Raw genomic sequence first — 23,591 nt, 5'->3', positions numbered from 1 at the left:
ATGTCAAAATGGAGAAAAATATGTCAAAAATGTAAAAAATTGACATTTTGTTCTGACAACAGTGATATTTATTTTAATAGTAGCATTATATCTGTTTTTGGAGTAAATAAATCTGAGTCCTGCTTGTTCCCACAGTGAAAAACTCAACTCCTCAAGGACTGAATTCCACATAGAACTGCAGTTGAACTTACAGCGTTCAGCATCTATCGGTACAGGAACTGAATTTCTTTATCACTTGTTGTGATGCTCTTAAAATAAAATGCCTGAAATAAAATAATAAAACAAGAAAGTGACCAACGGATGAGAATGAAACAAAACAAGAAAAAGGACATTACAGACGTATTGTGAATAAAATAAAATTGAGTAAAAAGTAGATTCCTTTCCTCATTGACAAGTCTATAAATAAAAGTATTAGCAATTGGAAAACATGTTAAAATTTTAGTACATGAAACTGGATAATGATCACTCAAAGTAAACTATGCCCCATATTTTAACTCTTGTATGTGAGGAACTGCTCCCTGCACTGAATCACAGGTTGGATAAGTTTGTCCATCTCATGATACGCGATGGCTCCACTTGCCCAACTCGAGTCTGCCATGAGCAATGACTCTGCAAAACCCTGTTCCTCATTCTGCTCGTCAAAGTTTGAGTTTGGGATTATTTGAGATTATTTATTGGCTGGATTAAAAATATGACTGGACAAATTAACACACTGTTGTTTTCATATTCATGTTTAACAAGCCTATTTACACCAGACCCCACTGCTTTTATTCAAGAGGGAAAATATTGTATTCAGTGTCATAAAAATGTAGATATCAGATTGCTGCTGTAAGAAAACACCTGGTACTCATATTTCATGTGAAGATCTATTCTCAAAAGGAAACTTGAGAAGTACTGGCAAGTACTGAGTATCAATCTGCTCATCTCTATTACTTACTGTAATGTGTAACATCAAGCTATGATGAACATTAAAGAAAAGAATACAAGCGATTACCTTCACTTTTCTATTTTACTTTTCAGATATACTCTGAGTGGCAGTATCACAATTCCATTCACTTCTGATTATTTTTATTGCTTTATGCTGTGTGGGTGTGGTTTTTAACCACCAAAATGAAAAGCCAACATCAGCCTGTTCACAGTACCTTTTATTGGTTTAAAGACATGTTTTGAAGACATTTAAAGATTGAACATTGCATCGTTCAATCACTCAAATGCAAACAAAGTCATTCAGTCAATTTCATTTGTAGAGAAACTTAAAAACTTAGATTTCTTTACAGTGGTGGTGATAGGAACCAGGAGTCACAATGCCTTCAACATAAATACAGACATTTTATTATTATCCAACACTCCCCATGAGCCTACATGTGTCTTCTAAATTTTATTGTGTGACATTGGTAATGCTGGAAAAGTGGTACTGTTTCATCTTACCTCTCCACAATGAATGGGTTTAAAAATATACATTTTATGCCAAAATGTTATCTCAAAACTATGGTGACACAACGTCTCAAATATCAGACAGTGTATTCATAAACATTGCATGTGATAACTTTCTGTGATGAAGCATTAAACTCAGACACCTGGTTCCTATCACCACCACAGTGAACAATTTTGACTCTTTCTAGAAATGGGCATTTCACATCAAACCACTCTGAACGACTACACTCACATCTTAATGATTTAATTATGCAGAAAATGTTTAAGGTCAATAGAATTCCCTTTAAAACAGATACAGAAGCCAGTGGTTCTGAAGCCAGTGGCTGTTAAAATGGTTTTATTTTTCAAACGCTGCGGAGCAGAAAGACATACAGAGGGATTTTCGTTGCGATAAGCCGTGAGGAGACGTTCAGGATTTTTATCAGAACTACTGAGGAACACTTCGGTCAGTGGGGGCGGAAGGGGCAGCGCGGGTCTGAAGAGAGCGGGAAACAGACTGCATTCGTTAAAAGTCTGAGAGGGAAAGGTGAGTCAAGAGCTGTGCGCGCGCCAGTTCACTAATGAGCGATGAGACGCGTCTCGTTACTAAACGTCACTTGACCGCGCGCGATATTAAATTAGAGAGAGAGAGAGAGAGAGAGAGAGAGACCAAGCCTGTGGAGAGGCTGAAGCTCCGCTCAAAGGGCGCAAAGCGGGGGACCCGGAGTGGACACACACGAAGGCATTTCAGTTTCAAAGCCTCCCTACGGTCTGAATGGCGCGTCTGGAGATGATTTTCATGCTGGTCTGCGCGTTTTTAGCGGCCAGGACGGACTGCAAGAAAAGTAAGACCAATTTAATAACTGAACGTTTTTAAATAAATCGAACAAACGTTAAAAAAATAGTCTGCTAACTAATCATCATGTATGCAACTAACACTGTGAAGTTAGACTTGGTTATAGCCAAACACATTTTTGAAGAGGAAGTGGGGGTTTTGAGTTAGACTGTATTAAAATGCCATGTTTCTGTGGTATTAAAGTGCATACCTGTACGTTAAAGTGTATATCTCTATATTAAAGAGTATATCTAGGCATTGGTTGTGTATAGCTGTATATTAAAGTGCATAGACGTATATTAAAGTGTGCGTATCTGTGTGTTAGAGCGTGTACCTGTGTATTAGTGTGTATGTGTATTAAAGTGTGTATATCTATGTATTTTAGTGCGTATATCTGTGTATAGAGTATATGTATCTGTATTGGTCTGTATATCTGTGTATAGAGTATATGTATCTTTATTGGTCTGTATATCTGTGTGCTAACGCGATTTCTCCTGTCGTGTTTTTCGTGCGCGCGCACGCGGCTTCAGTCTCATGAGCCCAATTAAGCGAGTTAAGCGCGAGCAGCTCCGCGAAAACGAGTCTTGTGAAGGAAATTTCCGGAAAAAAGTTCGTGTCATCACTGACCCTTTTTGCATTCAGCTTCTGTGAAAGTTTTTTTCAGGGTTTGATGTTTTTTTTTTTTGAGTCTTGTTGCGCTGCGATCTGTCACAAAAGCATCGACCCTGTTCTGTTTCATTTACGAGACTATTTATACCGCTATTATAAATAATAAGTAAGTAATCGAAAATCGGTGCATCAATTTAGCTCCAAATCAGCTGTTTATCAGAACGGATTTACCAAATTTACCAAAACTAGGCTACACAATTAAATCACGTGTGAGTTCCAGGAGTTGATGAAATAACTGGAGAAATTTAACAAAGCTAATAAAACTGTTTGACTTCTCATACTGGAAACATGTTTAGAGCTGAACCTCAGTCTGCACCTGTTTCGTGTTTTCTCAAAGCCTAAAATTACTTTTCAGGTGAAATAATGACTCGAACTGAAGAACAGTAGGCATTAAAAAAGAAAACCTTGAGAAGTGAAAAAATATCAGAGCCAAAAATCAAGTACTTCGAGAACTTGAGCCGCAGTGGAGCTCAGCCCATCCAGAATCGATCAGCTGGAACGGAAGGTTTTCAGGCTCTGTTCCTCTTTATTCGGCATCATTGTGGTATAAAGTAAAGGTGAGATGTGGAACCAACGGCAAAATCAGTTCAGGTGGAGCCAGAAACAGTAAAAAGAGTGAAAATGATAAAAACGGAAACGTGTCCTTTTCACCAAACAATCAATCAACCTCCCTCCTCCAACCCGCCCCTCTATCTCTCTCTCCCAGCATATGCGGACATGTTCCCCCACAGGCACAGCTCTCCGCTGCCCATCACGATCCCCGGTTGGGATCCGGACACTAACCCGTGGGATGAAGCTCTCTATCCTCCGTTCACGCGCGAGCTCTCACACAGACGCGGTGAGACTTCTATTCCCCTCAGAAATGCTACAGAAGCTCCCGCTATTTACCGTCCCCGCCTCACACGACGTTTTTCTCCTCCTCAGGTAAAGCGCCTCACGTGCGCCTCACGAGCGACAGCCCCGCCATGAACGGCTCGTGCATCACCTTCACCGCCCGGCTCGAGTTCCCCGCGTGCCAGAAAGAAGATCCGAGGGGGAACCTCGTCTACGACGAGCACTGCGAGGACGGTATGGAGGCTTCAGGTGCTTCTCACATGATCTACCAAGATTTAACTCAGGAAAAAAAAGTGCCACCAGCCGCCACACGGAGTTCAGAAAGAACAATAATAAACTCCAGGGTGCTCTTCGGGAGATCAGAAGGCTTTATCATAACTACAGACAAAAGATTTTAAGTTTTAATTTAATTTCACGATTTTAATTCAGTACTCAGATACTTGTCGCGTGAAGACGCGCTAAACAGAGTAACGCTGCCACAGTGCTGCTGCTGCTGATGATGGTGACTGAATTTCTTCGTGAACTTTTTCACAGTGTATTCCTGGTAGTTAAGACTGGTAGTTTATCTCGGTGTAGAGGCTTGTGTTTGACTATTAAGCCTTAAACTAGACTGTTTTCTGTAGAGAAGTATATCGTTAAATGTGTCGTGAAAGTTTAGCTTTCGAGAGGAAAATCGTTTTGAGTGCGGAGTCCGATTTTTCTCGTTAAAACATCGCGGCTGAACTGTCGTAGACTTTAACTGACGAGTGCTAATCGAACAGACTAACGAATAAATGGCGACCAGATAAAGCTATTTGCTGCAAAGCTGTGTTACACTCTTTAAAAAGGATCTTTCTTCACGAGTTCATTAGTAAAGAAAAGGGTTTTATATAGAACCTTTACATAGAATATTTACAGAACCCCATGCGCAATTAAAGGGTTCTTTGCATGGTGAAAGTGTTCTTCGGATTGATGGAGAATGTGCTGTAAATGGATCTATAAAGAACCATTTTGTAAAGGTTCTATGTAGCACCAAAAGGTGTTCTGCTGTTGTTACGACGTCAATTCTGTAACAACAGAAAAACCCTTTATTATATAACCCATTATTTAAAACCCTTTTCATAACAGTTCTATAAAGGACCATCTACAGCGCATTCTCCATCTGAAGAACCCTTTCATGATGCAAAGAACACTTTAATCATGCAAAAGGTTCTTTTGAGTGTTAATGGTTCTATATAGAACCATTTTCTTTACCAAAGAACGCCTGAAGAACCATCTTTTTAAAATATGTACTGTTGCTTCCTTTAGCCCTTAGTCTTGTAGACTAATAGTTAGAGTTCATTATAGTTTAAGAAAATATTAAAAATGCTGATATTGTGTGTTTTAAAACTTTGTAATCGACAATTATGACTTATTATGGCCTACAAAATAATATCCCCAGAGTGAAAATCTATAAACACTGTATGGCTTCATTCAACACTGGAAATTTACATTTTATCACCTTGGTTTTAAACATATAAATTATTATTATTTTATATGTATATATATATATATATATATATATATTATCTGTAATCTGTACTTGAGTTAACTGCAACTAAAAATTGCTTTAAGAAATGTACATTGTATGTCTTCTATACAGAGTCCAATTACAGTGGATCATAAGGACATTAAATTGTAAAGATCTGTACTGAGCTAACCCACTTATATGAATACTCAAATTTATACAATATGCCCAACACTGTTTTTATATGCACACGTTTGCTACAGCCTACGTCTATTTGTATCGACCATACTTTGTTTTATTTATAAAACTATTTATCGCTGCTGATGGAAGAAAAACCTTGTATCTCATAAAACCTCGTTTTGATCATTTTTCAGTCTTCGGCTTAATTTGAAAATGCCTTTTGCTCTTTACATTGTGTGTAAACTTCATGATAAATGGACCAAAAGAAATGACCCAAAATTACTTGGAAAAAATTCTGGTTCCATTGACTTACATTAAAAGTGAAGTATGTTTTTTTTCCTTTTCCTCTAAAGTTACCAATTTGGAGATACGAGGTTTCTTTCAACAACAGCGTTATACCTGTATAGCGTTTGATGGTGACTGGAAGGAATGCAGACTAAGAATTTCATTGTGCAGCATACTGTTTTACTGGACATATGACAATAAAATCTTAAATATTGAATTAATAGCCCTCCTGAACATAACCACATGCTTCTCTTATGGGGTCAGCCAATGGGCAGGTGCAGACTGGATATGTCTTCAATTGGACTTCCTGGTTGGATGATTATGGCTTTGGAAAGTGTATGGATCTGAAGCGTTGTAATGTGTTCCCTGATGGCAAGCCATTTCCACAACACAATGACTGGAGGCGGAGGGGCTATGTCTATGTGTGGCATACCATAGGTAAGAGCACAGACGGTGGTCCGTTGTTCATATAATTGTTTTTCGTACCTACATGTTCCACTATCACACCTAATATTTGTTCTTTCTTTCCATCTCTCAGGTCAGTATTTTGAGACGTGTGATGGCTCTTCCTCCAGTTTGACGCTCAATACCACTAACTGGACATTTGGAGCTGGCGTCATGGAGGTCATGGTGTACCGTAAGCGTGAGCGCAGGAAGTACAGTCCCCTCTCCACTGATAACACTGTGTTCTTCGTCACAAGTAAGTGGCTCAAACCACGCCGTGGCACATACTCAAAGCAAGATTAGAAACATGTGAATGTGACTAATGCCTGGCCCACACCACAGGATAATCAGGCCAATTTCGAGGCCAATTCACCCCTCGCTATGGTCGCAAATGATGTGTTGATTTCAGGCAGGTCTTAATCAATTATCTTTCCAGATTATCCTGTGCTATGGAATATGTTGAAACCTATCTTTACCCTTCTGATCTACTCACAGTCCATTGGTGGCCTCTCCGATTCTGTATAGTTGATATTACACATGTTCAGTACTTACGATTCAGCATCCTGTAGTGTGCAGGGAATGCTGATTCTCTCACTTGAAACACAGTGTTGACGTCATGCATGAAAAACTGTTAACCAATGAGAGCAGAGCTAAATGGAAGGATAAAAATGATTTTGACATTGTTAAAAACATATTTTCTTTCAGTTTTATGCTGCCAAACCAGCAAACTAATCCTCGTTCATCTTCCATGTGTGTGTTTGATCTAATGTCATGTTTAATCACAAGAAATTCTGATCTCAAGGTTCTGAGAGACATCCTGTAGTGTTGTTCAGGCCCTTTCTTTTTTTGTCAATAACAATATATTCGATATAATAGGTTATATTAGCTTTCTTGTTCTGCATTTGGAACAATTAATTTGGACCTACTTCAGAGAAACTTTCTTGAAAACTGCAAACCATTTATCATGTTAATTTCTTCCATCAGCATAGTCATCACCGGTACCACAAGTTCCAGTTGCATGCACCAGGCCAGAAGAGGTCACAAGTAACAGCTGGGATACAAAACTCGGAGCCTTAAAACTCAGCTGTGTGCTCTCTCTCTCTCTTCATACAGATAAGATCCCTCTGGCTGTGAATATTTCGCAGAAGGAAGCGGTGAACATCACAGAGAAGAATGCCTTTTTTAAGGGGTTAGACATCATCTTTAAGGTACAGATTCATGACCCAAGCAACTACCTGAAGACTGCGGATTCAGTTGATTTTATATGGGACTTCCGGGATGGCAACCAGTTGGTCACCCATAGCAACGTGGCAACCCATGCCTACAGTACACTCGGCAACGTCACAGTGAAGCTTCTAGTGGAGGCAGCATTCCGCACCCCATGTCCTCCGCCCACTCCGACGCCCATGCACTTCACACAGCCATATACTACAGGTAACATATACATACACAGACGTCAAAATGTTAAGTCAAGGTTAAGGTCACATTACTAACAGTATCAACAGCTTTATATATTGAGTTGATCCAAAACAATTTTAATAAGTCATTAACCTGTTGCCCTGTTTTTCTCATGACAGCAGTGGCCACGCCCCCACCACGTACTCGGTCCACCACTGCCAAACTGGAGACCACCAAGGGTGAGACACAGATCATATGCCTGACTGCTTGTGTATTTATTTAAATGAAAAAGCTAAAAACAAAGAAAAGATGTCAATAAGCTTAAATTTCTCGGTTCTTTCACTTTTAGCTCCAATTGTTACCACTCCATCCCTCACCACTGCCCAGCATATTCCAGTGACAACCAACATCCCCTCAACTGAGCCTTTCCCTACTGATCCTGAGGTGAACACTAGCACTAATCCAGGGATCAGCTCCACCAGTGCCGAGCCCACACTCCCGTCCATGCTGCGGCATTCACACTTCACACAATCTGAGTGTTTCCGCTACATGTACGGAAACTTTGAAAACGAAATCAACATAATTGGTAAGTAATAATTTAAATGTATTTACACACATTCATGTTTTATACAGTTCTGTGCAAAAGTCAGAGACCACCCTTGATTTATTTAATTTCCAGTCAAACAACTCTTAGTGATTTTCAGCATCAGTAAAACAGACCAGGCAAATTTCTTTCTTTTTTTTTCTGTTTGCTTTTCTCAGTAATGGCTTCTTAACAGCTACAATCCTTTTACAGTTAGTGTTGAATTCTCTTCCTTTTTGGAAGGATTTTTTAAGATCTGTAGCAAGAGTGGACTTTGATTTTCTTCTGTCTCTCAAAGATGAAAGCATTTAGTTAGTTTATCTGATGGAGACAGTTTTGGTGGCCTACAAGGTCTTGCGTGATTATTAGGCGTCCCATTTTCCTTTGTCATTTGTCACTGTCATACTAATTTTTTTTGAGTTTTGCAAACTCCTGTTTTTTTTACCTGTTTTTCTTTGAAATTTTCCTTTCTTATGCAAGTGGATTATCTTGTGTATCATCAAAATTATCTCCTGAAAAATGAATAACTTATTCATAATGGCCATTTTCACCGGAAATCAAATAAATAAAGGTATAGTCTCTGACCTTTACAAAACTTGCAGTATTGTACAATAATGCTGTAGTATACTGTAGTTTCTGTTAAAACTTTGTTACAATTTCGTTTTTCATTTCTAAGATTTGTTATGAAGTGCTCACACCTATGAGAATAGAAATTAAGTCAAGTGGTCATCATTATCCTTAATATAACTAGAATGAAATTTTGTTCTTCGTGCCCAATAGTCCTGCGATGGACTGGCGACCTGTTCAGGTGTATCCTGCTTTTCGCCCAATGACCGCTGGGATAGGCTCCAGCAACCTCCCGCAACCCAGAGTAATAAGCAGTTTAGGAAATGTGTGTGTGTGTACCCCATGGTGCAACACACAAGAGCAGCACATTACACAGGACTACACAAATTGCAGATACACAAAAGTGTGAAGCAAGTGCCGGATATACAATAAATACACAAGACAATAAATGAACAGAACAATAAATATACATGACAAATACAAATGATGCAACCAGGACAGCAAAACAGTAGACATGAGTTGGGGTCCCATTGCAGCATTCAGAGGTTACAATTTAAAGAATTTTTAGTGCAGGTATGCAGCGATGGTTAAGGGGTGCTTAATCAGTCTAAATCAGTGCGTTCAGTAGTCTGTTTGCCTCAGGGTAGAAGCTGTTGCAGAGTCTAGTGGTTGTGGTCTGCCAGATGGCAGAAGGGTGAAGAGTCCATGAGATTGGCGGGAGGGGTCATCCACAATGCTACTGGCCTTAGCAATGCAGCGCATGTAGTAGGTGTTGATGGTGGGTAAAGACACTCTGATGATCTTCTCAGTGGTTCTTACAATCTACTGTAGGGTCTTTCGGTGCAATTCCCATACAGCTTGTCAGGACATTCTCTGTTGTCCCCCTGTAGGATGTAGTGAGGATGCAAAGCAGGTGCAGGTTTGCTCTCTTCATCCTCTGCAAAAAGTGAAGTCACTGCTGGGCTTTCTCAGTTAGGTGGTTGGAGTTAAGGGTCCAAGTGAGGTCATTGGTGATGTGCACACCAAGGAACTTGGGACTCTCAACAGGACTCTCCTTGGTGCGCAGTGGAGAGTAATCATCACGGTTCCTCCTTAAGTCTATGATCATCTCTTTCGTCTTTCTTTTTGTGATTCCAAGGAAATCTCACCTCAGTATTTTGTTGTTTGTTGTGCCAGAACCTCATCCTTCTCTGCGCAGCTTGCCACCAAATCGAATTGTAGAAGTGTCTGCTGCCAAGGTGACCAACACCACTGTGAACTTTTTAGTGACATGTTCAGGCAGGTAAGCAGTGCACACATACACAACCACACATATTACTGACATGTAATACGAATGAACGGATCAAAAACAGTTGATCAGTATGTACAGTGTTCACATAAAACACTTAAATTGCATTAGTGTAATATTTTTAACATTCAACCTGAGTAACATGTCCTTATCTACCTGGTCCAGTATCCCTACTTCAGCTTGCACCACTGTTGCTGACTCTACTTGCCGCCAGGTGATGAGCATCATATGTGATGATGTGCATCCATCTGATGACGGTTGTCAGGTCAGCCTGAAGCGTACATTCCAAGAGCCAGGTACCTACTGTGTCAACATCACTTTAGGGGTGCCTGGCGGCTTGGCACTTGCTACCACCACCGTAACCATAGGCAACAGTCCTGACAAAGGTATGTAATGGGATTTGTTGAGTTTTATGCAGGCCTACTCTAATCAAAAGTAAGATCACCAGTGTCGACTGAAGCAGAAATAGCAACCTGCTCTTTTACAGATGAAATAAAAAAAAGCACATGGAACATGGTTTTGGTTAGAAGTAACAAACAGTCACTGAACTGCCCTCACCTGATGAAAGTGCTAATGAGAACAAGGAAATTCAGGATTATGTTTGCTGGTAAGCCCCTGCAATCTTAATCTTTTTCTCCTGTAGACATGACTAAGTCTCCTCGTGTGGCTGAGGTGGTGTTGTCCTCTACCACTGTGCTAGTGGCCATCTTTGCCTTCATCGCCTTCATGGTGTACAAGTAAGTGCAAACGTATAGACCCAACACTCTAAAACCTTGAACAGTGCTTAAGTTTTGTTTATTGTTCAAGTTTTTCATATTTATGAGCAGGTTAGGCAAAGTCTGTTCAGTTATCTGGTATCTTTATTCCTCTGATTTTCTCGCAGGCGCTACAAGGTTTATCGTCCAGTGAGGCGATCCATGCTGGAGGACGCTGAGGGAGGCAGTGCAGTCAGCAGTCCTCTGAGCAAACTGAGGGCAGCACTGTTCCCAGCCAACGAAGAGAGAAGCCACCTGTTGACAGACAGGCGCTTGTGAGCACACTACAATGCCTGCAATGCACTGCGTGAATACTTGAGAATATCTGTTTGTTTTCTGCTTTCAGTGAGGAAGAAGGAAAAAAGAAGAAAACAGCACCTCAGCTATCTCTACCTAGTAAATATACAGAAACTTGACTAATTATTATTGGATAAATCTGTTCAATATAACACAGGCTTAGTCTGCTATATGTTGTTTCAGCCTAGCTAAAACTACAGTGTTAAAGTTTGTAAACTTCAATAGGGATGATAGTTTGAAATAGGGAAGGACTTGCATTTCATGAGATTTGTTTTTGATGGATCATTTATGGTACACTTTGAAGGGCTGGATAATCTAAGATTAATCATTTTTCGAACTAGTTATTTTTGTATTTTTTCCTCATTTATAAATGTTTTTGTCTGGGACTTATACTAAAAATAACTATACTCAACTGAAAATTTGATATGTTCATATTTAAGTGAAAATTTCCCAAAGCTTCAGAATTTTGTGAGTTTTTTTCCCCCACTAATAATCAGAGCCCAGTTTAAATGTGACTAACATTAATATTACTGGAAAAATAATTCTAATAAAACATCAAAACCAGCGTTTGCTATTCTGTTAAATCCTTTGGAAGAAATTAATCCCGCGGTCATTTTCCCCTCATGAGATCGAAGTCGAGCCAGTTGACCCAATATAATACTAGCAACTGAGGTAAAGAAGCTTCAAGAATAAAAGATCATTTCTACTGCTTGATTAGCACCTTGTAATACTTTAGCATGATAAACAGACCATGTTTTATACAGAACTCAATGATGTCATTAATGCCACAGGCTTCCAGTCGTACTCTTGCACAGGAGTCAAGTTTTCTTTACTTTAATAGACCTTGAACTCAGAGAGCCGAGCTATGCAATAATACAACTGAACTGCAGGGGTACTCCAAGACTGTGACCAGAGAGCCCACAGTCCCTACTGCCTTCTCACTAAAATGTCTCACTGGTTCTGGCACACAAGTGGCAGATTTGACTTGTTTGCATCATGGAGCCACATGTAAGAGCAGTTAAAATGATATATAAAATTACACGAATGCTACACAACCTAACCACAATGAACATATCTACATCACATAGAAAGTGTTCACTACAGCATAAATTGAAATGAGTACAGTATTATGCAAATGTTTTAGGCACCTAAGCACATTATTTCAAGCCATTTATCTTGGCAATATGTATTTTTTTTGGCTTGTAAAAACAAGCAAACAGAATAAATACAAATGAACAGGAAAAAATAACGATTTCCGCCCCCCCCCCAAAAAAGTAGACATGAGCTAGTCTGAAGAACAAGGTCTGGTTCCAGATTTCTGCTCATTGTCACACTGACAACCAAAATCACTACCTAAATGTATTGATGTTATTAATTCTAATCTCAGTGTTTTTCTGAGCAAATGAACAGCTTTGGAATTTTCTCAGGTGCCTAAAACTGTATATGAAACTCACTTATATCAATAAATGAAGAGCCACAAACACCAACTGCTAGGAGCCAAGTTGACTTTTTTAATTCATTTTTTCAGAGGCATTTGACAAGTGGAGGTGTGTGAGGGCGCACGAGCACGGTCGGAGGGTTTGTTGCTCATCATGCTGAAATCGGACCATTTTCCTGAAACTCCACATCACGTTCCCACTGAAACACGACTCACCACACAACACAGCCAAGAAATCGGATCAGATCTCAGTCAAAAAGGGGGGGGAGAAAAAAAAGAGTAGCATCCTTTAAGACAAGTAATGGGGAGAAAAACTGACTCAGTCCATAAATCAGAAAGAAGGCAGGCCCATCTTAAAGGGGGGGAAAAAAAAAAAAAACACAACAAACTCCATTATGAATCAGATCCCAAATTAACAATGTCTTGATATAATACCTAAGCATGAAGTAAAGCCCAATACACTGAAGCCACACCACCAAAACCAAGAAGCAGAAAAAAGCAACAAGTTGAGGTTTAAGTCAGTTATCAGAGAAACACAATGCAGGCAAAATGAAATACCTTAAATCACTCGTTTTTCAAATCTAAGCATACATGATTTTTTTATTTATTTATCTCATTTTTTCTGTAGGGAAAGGAGCTGAGCGCTGTGACCCTAGATTCTAACAAATAGTAATATGCCTCTAATTCAAATACATGTCTAAGAGGTAGATCAAACATGGTGTAGGAGGGGGGGGGGAAAATAAAATAAAAATCACTTGTGCCCCTCCTGTCAGCGCAAGGCGCGATGCACAGACCCAATGCAGAAGACAAGTGCTCGCGAGGGACTTGAGGTATCGCTGCGCGCGCTTGAGGTGTGGATGGAGGCGTAAGCTTTACCACCACCCACCCTTGACTCAGCTGAGGTAGACGTTCTTACTAGTGTGGAAGCATGAATACACTCTTACCACAATCAAATCATATTTACATTCGGCATGAAAACAAAAGGAATATAGTCTCTCATTAGTTTAACTTCTCCATTTATCTTGTGAAAAGGTTCATAATCTATTTTAGTTATTTATTTTTTTTGCTTTTGCCATTTTGAAATGATGAACAAAAAAATTAAACTGTTCACTTCCATTTCTACATAACTGCTGGTTATACAGACGCATCCATTAATATTGTAATGTGTAGCAAAACTCAATAGCATTTGAACAGTGTGACTCCCCAACCCTCACCATGCAGTGACTGACACTCAACACGGATATTAGCAGTGTGTGAAAGCCTGGTGTGATGGAGCCCAGCCCACAATACAAGAAATTAAGAAAGAAAGAAAATTCAGCCTCCCAAGACCTGAAGTGCACCATCCTGGGAAAGAAGAGAGTGAGGGGAAAAATAACCCACAACTCATACGCACCACAAAGGGCTGGACTGTTAATCTGTTAAACAAGTAAGTGCGTTGAGGAGGATAAAGGAGCACCAGAGAGGTTACAGCAGGACATAAATCGTTATCCCTGACCTCTAATGCTAGCCTCCGTCACTCCTTAAACGCTAATGAAACATACGCAAGAAATGTACCAGCCAAAACGTTAATAGTATTTGCTAAACTAAACGGCATTGCTGCAGTATGTACTGTTGGCATTATTCGGCATCTATATCTTACTTTTTGATGTTTTCAGTGGATGGTGGCTCCTCAGCAACACTGAGGCGCTTTTCTTTTGATACTCCCATCTGCAGCCAACAGCGACATGCCTAAACCCCACTCATACCCAGATGCACAGACATTCTTATGTACAGTTATTCATTGTCTGCAGCATAACAAAAGTGGGGGTTAGGGATTCGCACGTTAGCAACAGACCAAATTTTCTTAAAAAAATAAAAATGTTCAAGAACTATTAGCTTTATAAAGTATACAAAATACCACAAAGCAAAATAAAAAAAAAGAAAGGAACATTTTTTTTTTATATATATATATAATCTTTTTCTGAGGTACTCTAGCCTGAGGTAGATCAGTAAAATGCATATTAACTTTGTTTCCTGGCCAACACCAATCAACACTTCCCTCAGTCATAAGTGGCAGTGTTGCTCCGCCTTCTTTCATAATCTTTATATATATATATATATATATATATATATATATATATATATATATATACACATACATACATATATATATACATATATATATACATATATATATACATACATATATATATATATATATATATATATATATATATATATATATATATATATATATATATATATATATATATATATATTTTTATCTCCTTTATAAAATGCATCCGAATTTATAAAATGCCACTATCAATACTGGGACAAAACACTTCCAACTCTTCCATGTTCAGTCCCATCCCAAATCTAGAGCCCTTAGGCCCCACCCCTAGCCCCGCCCACCCCTAGCCAGGCTAGGAGAGCAATGCCTTTATACTTTTACATGGAAAAACTCAACCAATTAACCAAAAGTACAGAATGAAAAATCAATAGTAATGTAGTATTGTGCAGTTACCACACTAGGGCAGTGAAGGGGAGACTATTTTTCATAGCCGTGATTTCTCCTCATGTTTAGAACAAAAGAAAAACAAAAATGTGCGATTGAGAATACATTCTCACAGAAACGCCGGAAGGTGGGGGGGGTGTCATATAGGTGGGGTGTTCGGGCACAACCCATGACCCCTGAGATGGGCATGTCCCATATCCCGATCGTCTCCGTGAAGACGTGGTGGCTCTATTTCCTCCGGGCCATTGGTGGGCCTGTGGGCGAGGCCTTGGGCTGCTGCTGCCGCCTCACCTGAGAAAGAATCTCCTGAATCTTTCGCTGAGCCATCTATAAAAACAGATTGAGAGATCTGCATGTCAAAACATTTTGGATACCGCAACTGAAATGAAACAATCAGCCCATCAGCTGCTACGTTACCTGGCTTGCATAGAAGTGGCCAGTAATCTTTACTACCACTTGGTCATTTTCATCAGGTGTCTGATCCCTTGGGACAACCACCTCTGCACTGGTCAGATTCTGCAGTTCATTCACCTAGACAGAAATATTAAATGACTCATTACGGTAAGCAGTGGAACTTTATTATAGTACCAAATCAACACAAAGTTTTCTTTTGAAGCACTTGTAGGTCTGTTGAACAGTATTCTCTGCCTCCCCTCTATGTTTTTATTGGATGACTTCAGCTAATTAAACTGTTAATATGAAAAGTCAGTTGATAATAGGATAAGTGTTTATCATGGGCAGTTCCTTTAAGCCCAGTAGCAGCTGATGAATATCACGACTGAGTGAAGAACATCTCATTTGGTAAACACGTTTGGGGTCGATTTCATCTGCCCTGACATCTTTGCATCTCTTCCTTATGTCCTCGGTTCTGTACGCAGTCCATTCAATAAGGCTGATTAATAAAGAAGAACTCTATCAAAATTCATATGTTACCAATACCGCAAGCACAGCAGTAGGCTGTTTAAAGGGCTTAGTACCTTGGCTATGATGGCCTGCAACCCACTAAAGTAAAGTTTCAGACGTTTTAAACAGTTTAGTAAGACATCCTAGTAAGTTTAGAGTGTAATAATACTGCTGAACAACCAACAAATTTAAAAAGCATCTCAGGGCCATGACAGATAAAATTAAATGTATTACATAAGAGTTTCTCATTTTGAAGTGGAACATTTAATCCTCAATATCTCAAAATGGCACTGAACTTAATCTAAGCCCACAAATCACCCTCCCAGTTTAGAGACAGGTCCCTTTAACTTTCATGATGCTTGTTTATTTTCAGCCTCAACTTTATAAACTCAAGCATCTAACAATACATAATTAAATACTAAATATATAAAATGAATAAATTCATCAATGTAATAACAGATAGCAGCACTGCTGGGTGTTTAGACTGTCCGTATGAAATGTCAGCAGTGGCTCCCCACTAAACAATGACGCAAACACTACTACACAGGTAGATGAATTCAAAAACATCTGCTACTTTTTATCCAGAAGATCAAAAAAAAAAGATTTGAGTTCTGTGCACACACAGACAGGCAAACAAAAGATGTCACCGTGTATTTGGATACTACACCAAACATACCACCATGATCAAAATTTGGTCAGCATATCTAAGTGTTCGGTTTCTGTAAATTTTATGCTCAGTCCTATCCAGAAAGCAAGTATGACTGGCCAAGAACAATGTACAGCCATACTGGTTAAAACAAACAACTACAGAAAAAGATCTGAATCAACCCTCTCAATTTTTTATAGCCACAACTGAGGGCTGTCTCCACATAATGCAACAGGATTGAGCATTAAAACATAGACGGCATGTATGAGACACATGAAACGTTTGATATTCAGTGGAATACCTCTTTTGCAAAGGCTAAAAAATAAATAAAAAAAATAAAAAAAGGTTTATTTTTGTTTGTCACAGATTGGACTGTGGCAATAAGTCAAACTTTACCGTTTTGCCTCCCTTGCCAATAACCCTGCCGGCAGCAAACGATGGCACTTTGATGTGAGCTTCTAGTTTGACCTCTTCCTTTGGCCCAAAGAAATTCTCTTCCTTCAGTTTTCCAAAGATACGTCCCTGAGCCTAAGAGTGGGAGAAGGAAAAGATGTTAAAACAGGGCTGAATTTTTGTGGCTTTGTCTGATAACTTAAGCATAAGAAGGTCCTCCTATACCATGTAACTACCTCTTAAGAACACAGTGGAACCCAAGGGGAACATTTTATTAAACCAGTCCCTAATATGCCCCATCTAAAAATATCTTTGGACCTGAATAAAAACTATGTTTTAGTTGTGAATCTGTTTAAGAATGCAGGGTGTGAGGTGTACCTGCTTTCACCAAACTGAACAGTCTTTACCTTGCAGGACAGCATTTTAAAATAATAAATTAATGTTTTGCCTGCCATATAACATCTTTCACATCCAAGTTTTTCTTGTCAGCTTACTATCATTCACATGAACAGTATTTTCACTATCAAATTTTTTGCACCAACTCCTTTCTGATGTCATGACAAGGTGGCCTTGGTAGACCATTCCATTCATGCTCATTATTAAGTAATTGTCATTTTACCTTGGCTATTCATTAATTTGCGTAATTTCTCTACACATATATGTGTTGTCCCGCACCCGCCCACTATGGGCTGGTTAACTAACCGCTCCCACACAACACTAAAAATTAGCCATGAGCCACAAGACGCACCTTTCTCAGCTGCAGCCTAGGAATGCAGCTTGTGTCAGGCATCTTAAATGATCTCACTTTCTGTTGCTGTCATTTTTAAACTTCAGGACAGATCTACTTCAGCAAATCTACTAGCAAAAATGTTATAAACCCCCAGTTCATGCTGTATGTGTCTGTTCACATTTGTTACATGCCAAGCCAGTCATCCATGAGATTACTTGCCAAAGAGCTGGCACTGTCCCTGAACTTTTCCAGTCTTCCCAGTTGAAATACTGCAATATAATGATTTTCCATAAAAATAAAAGTGCACAGCGCTTGGAAAAATGTTGAAGTCATTGCACTACCTATTACACCAACTTTCAACTTATGTAGGACTCAGAATTTCTCTGAAGTCTGACAGTAGATTTTTAGGACTAACCCTACAAAAAGCTATGTGACCCTACAAAAAGCTTTCAGACAAATACCTTGAACTGTGCCTCAGGTGGTCCTGCAATGATGACCATCCTCTGCTTGGCATCCATTTCATCAGCTGGAGCAATCTAGTCAGAGGAAATAAAGAATGGAAATCAAAGCTCTGAACATATGCAAGAAGCTAGAAGATGATTTAACCCTGTATAATCTCAATCCACCACTTACCTTGATTGACGCACCAGCAAAACGGCTGAGCTGCTTTATGTGCTGGCCCTGCTTGCCGATGATGGCGCCCACCGCCAGGGCGGGGATGAAAAGATATACCGTCTCCGACTCTGGCTGCTGTGGCTGAGAAAATAAAAGTGAAGGTCATACTTAACTACAAGAAAAAAGCTCAGACTGTGCGTGCGAGCACACCCACCCACCCTAGTACATATTACAAGGTCACAGATAAACCATGTTGCTTGCTTGCTCTTAGGGGTCCAAAGATCAAAGTACACTAAATACTTAACTCCTCCGTTTGCCAAGTCAGCGTACTGCTCTTAATGTTTTCATTTCGGTCCTGTTTTTCCCCATTTCCAAGTGACTGAAGTCATAGCTTTTTTGCCAAAATTATCCCTTGACACATCAACTGGGATTGCACCTATGCTGTTCTCTACAAGTTCAAACGTTCGTCTCAAGTCCGTCCAAAAAAATCCACTTGTACATTTGGGTAGGATACACTAATCACTGCTATTATCATTTAACCTATAACCGACAATTCAGACACTGACAAGCAGCGATGCAAAATGCCTACAAGTCTTGGATTAAATGAATCCTGGTACATGCTGAATATGTTGAGATCCTGATTCAGTGCACCAGGCATAGATACATAACCTAGGAACATGGGACTTCTGCATAATAAAAACAAACAAATTAGCAGTGCTTGGAATGCACAGATGTTTTTAGCTGTAGTAGAACAAACAGAAGTGCTCTTAGAACCAATTTAAAGTGAAAGGTCTGTGTACAAGACGTGGCACAATGATGCTTTTTTTCCTGATACCAATACTGAAATCTTGAACATCAACCGACACTGATTTGATATTACTTTACTTAAAAAAAAAAAACAAAAAAAAAACGAACACAATTTTAAAGTGACCTTTTTGCAATTGGAGCCGTACACTTCCATCTAAACATAGGGCCTCATGTTTAGACTACTCAAACCCTCTACAATTTCACAAGAAGGAGGCTAGCCAACATGACATGACAAGACAGTCAAAATGAGACCTAAGATAGTACTATACATAGTATCTATAGTACTGGATCAGAGTAATCCAGAACTTTCATTGGCTACTGTTGTAATTAGAAAAGATAGATCCATTGGTAACTTTCTCAAACAGTGCAGACCACAAGTGTCTTCATGTCAAAGTTAAATGTGTAATAGTGTGTAAACATGCTAGTCATTCTAGTCTACTTATCCAACTGAAATAATTTATTTGATTGGAAATCTTTGAGAGCTTTTAAAAGCTGTGCTCCACCACACTGCTTAAAGAGCCAAACCAGAGCAAAGCTATAAGAGGAGCTGTGTACTGATGCATAACACTCACGAAGAGCGGTGCTTTTTATATTCAAATGCATAATAGTTATAATACAAAGCAACTAATCCTAAAGCAGCATGGATTAAGAGTCCCAATCCCCAGCAACTGCTCAGGATAAAAGAGCAAACCACAGACACATACAATCTCAAGATAACATAACATGGTAGGTCTGCTCAAGTAAAGGCTACCAATAAGACTATTTTCATGGCACTGAGCAAGCAAGTGAAGCCACCATCTGGTCCCATTTCATTCACATTAGCCAACCCGACACACGCACTGACGAATAAGACCAGTTGCATTCTCCCAGCATATGCCATTCCAGAAACATACACCAAGCATGTGAAAAGCACACACAGACAGACACACACACTTTGTGTGTTAACACCACACACACTGCATTCTCTGCAGCTGTGTTAGTTGGGCGGGGGGGGCGGGGGAGGTCTTGGCCACTTCCCTGGGGGGCAGGAACTACATGAGGCACTGGCTAATGTCCGTGGCCTTCGGCCAATCACTAGCGGGGAGCCAAAAGCTGTGCAGTGCATTATGGGTAGGGGGGGACTTACAGAGAGGGCTGGGCTACTGCTGGAGGGCAGTGCAGAGGCCCAAAATGGCACCCCGCTCCCAAACACGCTGCACTATGGGAGAAACACACATTAACACACACCTGTGCCCATTCGCACACACACACACACACACACACACACACTCACTCATGACTCCATCATGCTGTAAACTACGCATATTAATACTCACTCGTACAGTGACAAACTCAAACATGCACAAATACACTGCGTCTTCTCCCTCACAGAAATGTGTTTACCTCCTGGGGAGACACAGAACAGACACATCTAACTTGCCTAGTCCTACCTGGCCTTCACCGGTTCAGTCTGGCATCCAAATCCTTTGGTTAGAGGCCTAGCTCAGATCCTTCACACTATTTGTGCAAAAGTTAGACCAATATTTTCTCATATATTTCTTTATTTCCAGTTAAAACAGCCAAATTATTGATTTTTCAGGAAATAATTCTGCAGAGACTATATAAGACAACCCACTTGCATAAGGAAGACCAAAGTGAAAGAAAAATATTTGAAAAACCGGAGTTAAATTTCTTAAAAGCTAAAGAAAAAAAATGGAACTAACAACTGTGGAAGATCTTATAGACCACCAAGAAGGCCAGATAAACAATTTTAAAGCGAGACAGGAGAAAATCAAGCTCCACTCTTGATTCAGATACGAAAAATCCAACTGTGTTTTGGTCCATCCTTCCACTGTGATAAGACAACTCAGCGCTATAAGTCTGAAAGGATGTGTAGCCGTCAAGAAGCCGTTACTAAAGAAAATGTCTTCTGTTCTCACAACAAATGTTCTCAGAACAATGGACTGGCAACCCCAGAATCCAGACCTCAAAATCACTCTGTTCGGCATTACTTGGAAGGCGAGGAGCAGAAAATGCAACCGACTTCTGAGACTGAACTTTGGACGGGGGGGAATCTCTGCAGATTTTTAAATAGAAAGCAAGTCTCCTGAAAAAACATAAAATACACATTTACATTATATGTAGTTGTTGAGGCTTCTTGGTAATTTTCTGGGTACTGTTTTCTGCTTTTTTAACCCTGAAGCTAAAAAAGTGAATTATCTGTACTTAATGGCTGTTTTCACTGAAAATTAAAAGTGGTCTCTGAGACACAGTATTGTATATCAGGGGCCATCAGTTTCTGCTGGAGAGCTATGGTCCAGCACAGATTGAGGATTTCCCTTCTTCTTACACATGAGCTAAAACTGAGGAGTTCAAATCAGGTGCATCACCAAATGGTGATGACCACTGCAGTTATCTGTTCATTGTGTCAACAAAACCTCTCACTCAAACAGCTCATCAGAACACACAAATGGGTCAGACTAAAGAGTGACTGAAGAAATCCTCCCACTGAGAGTGATGCCAGAGTGAATGCAAGGACTAAAATGAAATAAAATTAAACTTGTGCAGCTCAACATGGTGTTTACCACACTTGAATCTATGTACCCCCCTTGCACACAAACCCACACTTACCCCAAATGATGGATAGGAAGCTTGTGCTCCAGTGGGAGGTCCTGGCACCATAGAGGGGGACATGCCTCCACTTGCCCCAACCGGGAAAAGACCTAGTGCATTTAGGTTCAGCCCAGGAATCAGGTTAGACTGCAGCTGCAGAGACACACATGGAGAGATATCAATAATACATCATTAAAAATAAGACTAAAGTTTGCTTGCAGCAAAACTGCTGCCAACATACATTCATGGCGGCCACGTCATTCTCATAGGACTCTCGGATTTTTTTCATGAGCTCTTCCTCAGCAGTGGCACACGCCTCTATTGGGCCCTTCACTGTGATGGTGCGTTCTGGGTTATACAGAGTGAGGTCCTGCAATCTAGGGAACAGAGAGAAAGACGCAATCACAATATTTAGTAAGTCACGATACATAATAAAAGCTCTCTTATAAATAGTTATGCCCAATATCCACTCTGATGACAGATCTTAAACTCTTAAATAATAATAATAATAATAATAATGATAATAATAATAATAATAAAAATAATAATAATAATAATAATAATAATAATAATAATGATAATAATAATAAAAATAATAATAATAATAATAATAATAATAAAGTGGCAGTACTCTGCGTGGGTCACTCACGGCGAGATGGTGATTTTAGTCCCAGTGTCTTGTTCGATCTTTTTCAAGTTTCGGCCCTCTTTTCCAATCAGACGCCCCACAAAGTTATTATGGGCCAAAATCTTTAGGGGAATCTCTTCAGTGCTGCGTAAACCAGAAGTCAAAGTCAGCACAGGCAAGAGTGCATACAAAAGTTGTAATCGACTATCAACTTAAGATTATGAAGAGGCAGTGAACCAATGACTGTATGTAGAATTCGCAGACTAACATTTTGGTGTCTAGGGCCTCCTTCTGCATAATCTCCATGATCCTCCTACAAGCCGAGCTGCAGCCTTCTGGAGTGGAATGGACAGTAATGGGCTTTTCAGCCGCTCCTGCATTCTCCTTGCGATGGATGTCAATCCTACACATCCATAGAACAGTATAAATCACAGCAAGCAAGAATTTCCAGCAACATGGCACAGCTAGCTGGCCAATATGACAATTTATGACAATAACAATAAAATACTGTGTTATGCTCTTCTGAACACAGTGTGGATATTATCCATGCTTCAGGAATGCTGAAGAATTGCACATGCAGCACAATCATTATGAAACATAATGTGTGCTGTGATAATGCCTTTAAGTATCATTAGGTGATTTTTTTTTTCCATAATTGCCCACCTTTTAACTGGTACCATCATGACTGAGTATTCAATGCAGATCTAAATTTATAGCAGTCATTCTGCTATTTAAATGTAATTCTTACTTTTCTTATTACATTTATGTTCGATTTACATCGTGAATGCACTTTTTAATGAAAGTTAATTTTTTTTTTCTTTTTGCAAAACAACTTGTGTACACACATCAATGAATGTATCAAATTCAAATCATAATAAAATAACCTCTTCTACATACAAGACTCTCAGAATAAAGGTACTAAATCATCACTAGGGTAGCATGCTCAAGGATACATCTTCAGTACCTTTAGTATTTCATACATGTATCATATTCCATTGCAAGTACATTTAATGTGTATTGACACCACACCCTGTCTCGTCTACAGTCTTTATTTTATTGTTTGGTTTTTAAACTTCAGGTTAAGAAAAGCTACAAATATGCACCTTTTCCGAAAACTTAAGGTAGACAACTGGACCTTAAAACCAGTGTTGTACCTTTGAGGTTGCATTTAAAATAAATTAATTGATTAATTAAAAAGGACCTGCTCAGCACCTTTTTTCCTGACACTGAAAGTTTAGATTCCACACTTGACAGAATTTCTCTGCTTGTATTAATAGCTACAAGTGAGAAATAAACTAAATTTGAGGC

The 23,591-nt window shown here is 39.5% G+C and overlaps 2 protein-coding genes across 4 annotated transcripts in view; one reads left to right on the top strand and one right to left on the bottom strand.

The window, feature by feature from the left end:
• The first annotated feature begins 1,962 nt into the window (after positions 1–1,962).
• Positions 1,963–11,599, top strand: gpnmb (glycoprotein (transmembrane) nmb). The gene is made up of 12 exons (XM_036566999.1): positions 1,963–2,258; positions 3,624–3,755; positions 3,842–4,000; positions 5,967–6,140; positions 6,241–6,402; positions 7,260–7,580; positions 7,724–7,783; positions 7,894–8,130; positions 9,871–9,976; positions 10,148–10,368; positions 10,626–10,719; positions 10,866–11,599. The coding sequence occupies exons 1-12, from the start codon at positions 2,189–2,191 to the stop codon at positions 11,014–11,016; spliced, it is 1,887 nt and encodes a 628-aa protein (XP_036422892.1). The 5' UTR covers positions 1,963–2,188; the 3' UTR covers positions 11,017–11,599.
• A 3,343-nt stretch (positions 11,600–14,942) lies between these two features.
• Positions 14,943–23,591, bottom strand: part of igf2bp3 (insulin-like growth factor 2 mRNA binding protein 3) — a 29,934-nt gene continuing 21,285 nt past the window's right edge. For 2 of the 3 annotated variants that reach the window (XM_036566995.1, XM_036566998.1), the window contains 10 exons: positions 22,552–22,686; positions 22,305–22,427; positions 21,897–22,032; positions 21,674–21,808; positions 20,190–20,261; positions 18,275–18,397; positions 18,103–18,177; positions 16,915–17,046; positions 15,387–15,500; positions 14,943–15,296 (listed from right to left, as the gene is read on the bottom strand). In XM_036566995.1, coding sequence (XP_036422888.1) covers positions 15,198–15,296; positions 15,387–15,500; positions 16,915–17,046; positions 18,103–18,177; positions 18,275–18,397; positions 20,190–20,261; positions 21,674–21,808; positions 21,897–22,032; positions 22,305–22,427; positions 22,552–22,686 — 1,144 coding nt within the window. In that variant the 3' untranslated portion in view covers positions 14,943–15,197. The remainder of the gene's footprint in view (positions 15,297–15,386; positions 15,501–16,914; positions 17,047–18,102; positions 18,178–18,274; positions 18,398–20,189; positions 20,262–21,673; positions 21,809–21,896; positions 22,033–22,304; positions 22,428–22,551; positions 22,687–23,591) is intronic. The other variant, XM_036566996.1, reaches the window with a different exon arrangement.

The sequence above is a fragment of the Colossoma macropomum genome, unplaced genomic scaffold (assembly GCF_904425465.1).
Source record: "Colossoma macropomum unplaced genomic scaffold, Colossoma_macropomum, whole genome shotgun sequence".
In the NCBI taxonomy this organism is placed as follows: Eukaryota; Metazoa; Chordata; class Actinopteri; order Characiformes; family Serrasalmidae; genus Colossoma; species Colossoma macropomum.
This window is presented reverse-complemented; position numbering and strand designations above follow the sequence as displayed.

What these genes read in the sequence shown, in the direction of transcription:
- gpnmb (XM_036566999.1), top strand. Translation starts at nt 2,189, where the DNA reads ATGGCGCGTCTGGAGATGATTTTCATGCTGGTCTGCGCGTTTTTAGCG. An exon ending in CAGGACGGACTGCAAGAAAA is followed by an intron (nt 2,259 to 3,623) that starts GTAAGACCAATT and finishes TCTCTCTCCCAG; the next exon opens with CATATGCGGACATGTTCCCC. An exon ending in AAACGAAATCAACATAATTG is followed by an intron (nt 8,131 to 9,870) that starts GTAAGTAATAAT and finishes TTGTTGTGCCAG; the next exon opens with AACCTCATCCTTCTCTGCGC.